Source organism: Gymnoscopelus microlampas, assembly GCF_963454915.1.
Source record: "Gymnoscopelus microlampas genome assembly, chromosome: 3".
Lineage (NCBI taxonomy): Eukaryota > Metazoa > Chordata > Actinopteri > Myctophiformes > Myctophidae > Gymnoscopelus > Gymnoscopelus microlampas.
Window position 1 is genome coordinate 52,912,952 of NC_139940.1, and position 2,918 is coordinate 52,915,869.

General features: G+C 42.5%; 1 protein-coding gene across 1 annotated transcript; it reads right to left on the minus strand.

Annotated features, from left to right (window-relative positions):
- Window positions 1-554: 554 nt before the first annotated feature.
- Window positions 555-2,445, minus strand: LOC311040856 (schlafen-like protein 1). Its single transcript, XM_084051224.1, has 2 exons — window positions 2,290-2,445; window positions 555-960 (listed from the first exon to the last, which is right to left on the minus strand). Exons 1-2 carry the CDS (start codon window positions 2,309-2,311, stop codon window positions 581-583), a joined length of 402 nt encoding a protein of 133 aa, XP_083907350.1. The 5' UTR covers window positions 2,312-2,445; the 3' UTR covers window positions 555-580.
- Between the last annotated feature and the right edge of the window lie 473 nt (window positions 2,446-2,918).

Consider the following 2,918-nt stretch of genomic DNA (forward strand, 5'->3'; position numbering starts at 1 on the left):
GTTGAGGGCTGACCCGATGGTGGAATGATGGAGGAGTGGTGGGAGAAACTGGACTGTCTGGAGAAGGCGGAAGAGACTGAGTTGCTGGGTGAAATGGAGTGGTGGTAGCGGCGAGACTGGGACTGTCTGGCAGGTAAACTGCTCCTGGTGTGGCGAGAAGTGGTGGTTTGTCCAGTGGTTGCTGGACTGGCTGGGTGGGATGACGGATGGCGAGCTACCCCGGAGCTACCCCAAGTCCCGGGACCCCCCCTCCTTCAAAATTCACCAATGTAACAGTATACACGCACTAACAAACATGTGCGTGCACACTTGCGTACTGATGGAATATCCATACTGAATACAATAGCAAAACCATATATCAGTTATGGGTTATGACATTAATATAGGTACTTTTTCTAATACAGGGGTTTTGATAAGAGGAATTATATAAGAAGCTTTGTGTGGCGAATCCATATGCTGGAATTTGTGTGTTAACCAGGGTGTCTGCAGGTATCAGGAAGTTACATTTAATACTTTTGAAAAAGAAAAATTGAATGAAATTGTCTTACCTGTAAGTACCACTCATTGATGGCACTGGCATTCATTTCATCCACCTTTCCATCGCGCCTGATAAACACCTTGTTCTTGTCTGTCTGGCAGAGCGAAGGGCTTTGTCTGTGGACCGGATGAGGTGTGAGGGTGAGGCACAGCACCGGTCTGTAAAATGTGGTCTTTCCCCGGCTGGGATCTCCTCCACTCCAGGTAGGACAGACAGGAACTCCACACTGTAGCTGTGAGGCATGACAGGAGGCTTGAAGTTCTTCAAGATTTCATCTATCTTCTGTCTCCATTGGTCCTGTCGTTTGAAGTCGATGTTGTTCCCCAGCACCAGGCCCTGGTCATCCACCCCCAGCACCAGCCAACCGCCATCGCTGTTCAGGAAGGCACAGGCGTTACGACGCACTTTGTCATCAAATTGTCCTTTACAGACAGAGAGGAAAATATGTATACACTTATACATACTCTATGTCAATCAACATCAGTCAGTCAATCTCATTATTTATTGTTGACAGTGTGTTCATATATCTACTGGTAAATTCATGCCTATATTAACTGGTGATTGTACATTTTATACTAATATGTATTGATATAATATACATAAAATGATGTGTTAACTCAGTTAAACTAAATGCAGATGGCTGGTGTTAGACTCTAAATGTATTTTTTTAAATGCTTATCTTATTCTTATCTAAATCATCTACTCTTACCTGAAGCTATCTTATGTTACCTGAAGCAAATGTTACCTGAAGCTATCCTATGTTACCTGCAGCTATCCTATGCTACCTGGAGCTATCTTATGTTACCTGATGCTATCTCATGTTACCTGAAGCTATCTTATGTTACCTGAAGCTATCTATATGTTACCTGAAGCTTGAAGCTATCTTATATTACCTGAAACTATCTATATGTTACCTGTATTTTTTAAATTCTTATCTTATTCTTATCTAAATCATCTACTCTTACCCGAAGCTATCTTATGTTACCTGAAGCAATTCTATGTTACCTGAAGCTATCCTATGTTACCTGAAGCTATCCTATGCTACCTGAAGCTATCTTATGATACCTGAAGCTATCTTATGTTACCTGAAGCTATCTATATGTTACCTGAAGCTATCTTATGTTACCTGAAGCTATCTATATGTTACCTGAAGCTATCTTATGTTACCTGAAGCTATCTTAGGATAGCCTCAGGTATAGCTTCAGGTAACATTACCTGAATCCTATGATTCATTATAATGTTGCTGCTACGACACATTCAATTCCCCTGAAGGATCAATCATGGCTTATCTTATTTGTTGTTCTTCATTTCGTAAATATTTTTTCCACATCATTAATTCTTACACAGACATTGTGTTGATCGAGATTTTTTTTTAGCGGTGCCAGCCGCTCTACATTTAACCGTGTCCGTCCATATGTCTGTCCGTCCGTATGTCCGTTTGTCCGTTTGTCCGTTTGTCCGTTTGAGCACGGATGTCCGTTTGAGCACGGGCTTTAAACAGCTATAACTCCAGTTCGCAGCATGCCAGCAAGTCCAAATTTGGTATGTGGACTTACACCACCAATTGGGACGAGCATTGATTGCTGAAGCCCCGCCCCGCCCTATTATAGCGCCACCAGGAGGTCACTCATCAAAGGCACCGCTTCCTTCACACAGGGTGCGATTTTTAATTATACATAAACAATAAACCATAAATACAAATGACTGTAAATGAGCGTTTATGGTGTTAAGTACATTTTCGGAATCCTTACCTATTCCTCTTTTGAACTCCATGGTGCGGGTTTCGCTGCCAATATGTTGTTTGTAGAAGAGTGTTTTAACATGCTTAATATTGCCTCTGTCTAGTGATCTGCTGAGTCGTCTAGTTATAGGCCCCACAGGTGTGTTCTGTGGCACTGGAACATTAATTGCCTATAGACAACAACACAAAAAGGACAGCAGACTGTTTTAAGTATAATTGTTAATAATTAATGGGCGTCAATTAGCACAGTGCTTTTCTGAGTGTGTGTGTGTGTGTATGTGTGTGTGTGGCTCCGGTCGGGGGAGCGATGCGAGCGGTTTCGCGGACGCTGGCTCCTCGGTGTTGCGGGGATAGAATTAGAGATTAGAATTGTAATGTAATGTTACAGACCTTACAGGCTTATTTGGTTTCCAAAATGCTAGTGTTGTATACTCCGTCGCGCCTCATTGTTTATGTGCCCAAAACAACAGATCTGTAAGCTGTCGACACGCCATGACGCAGCGCGTTGATAGCTTGTATGTCTGTTATTTTGGGTAGGTAGGCGACGCACATTATGCGTCGTAGCAATGATTGATATACACTTACAGTAGCCTACTAATAGCTGGCAGTTGTCACGTAACAATATTGTAGCTCTGTTCG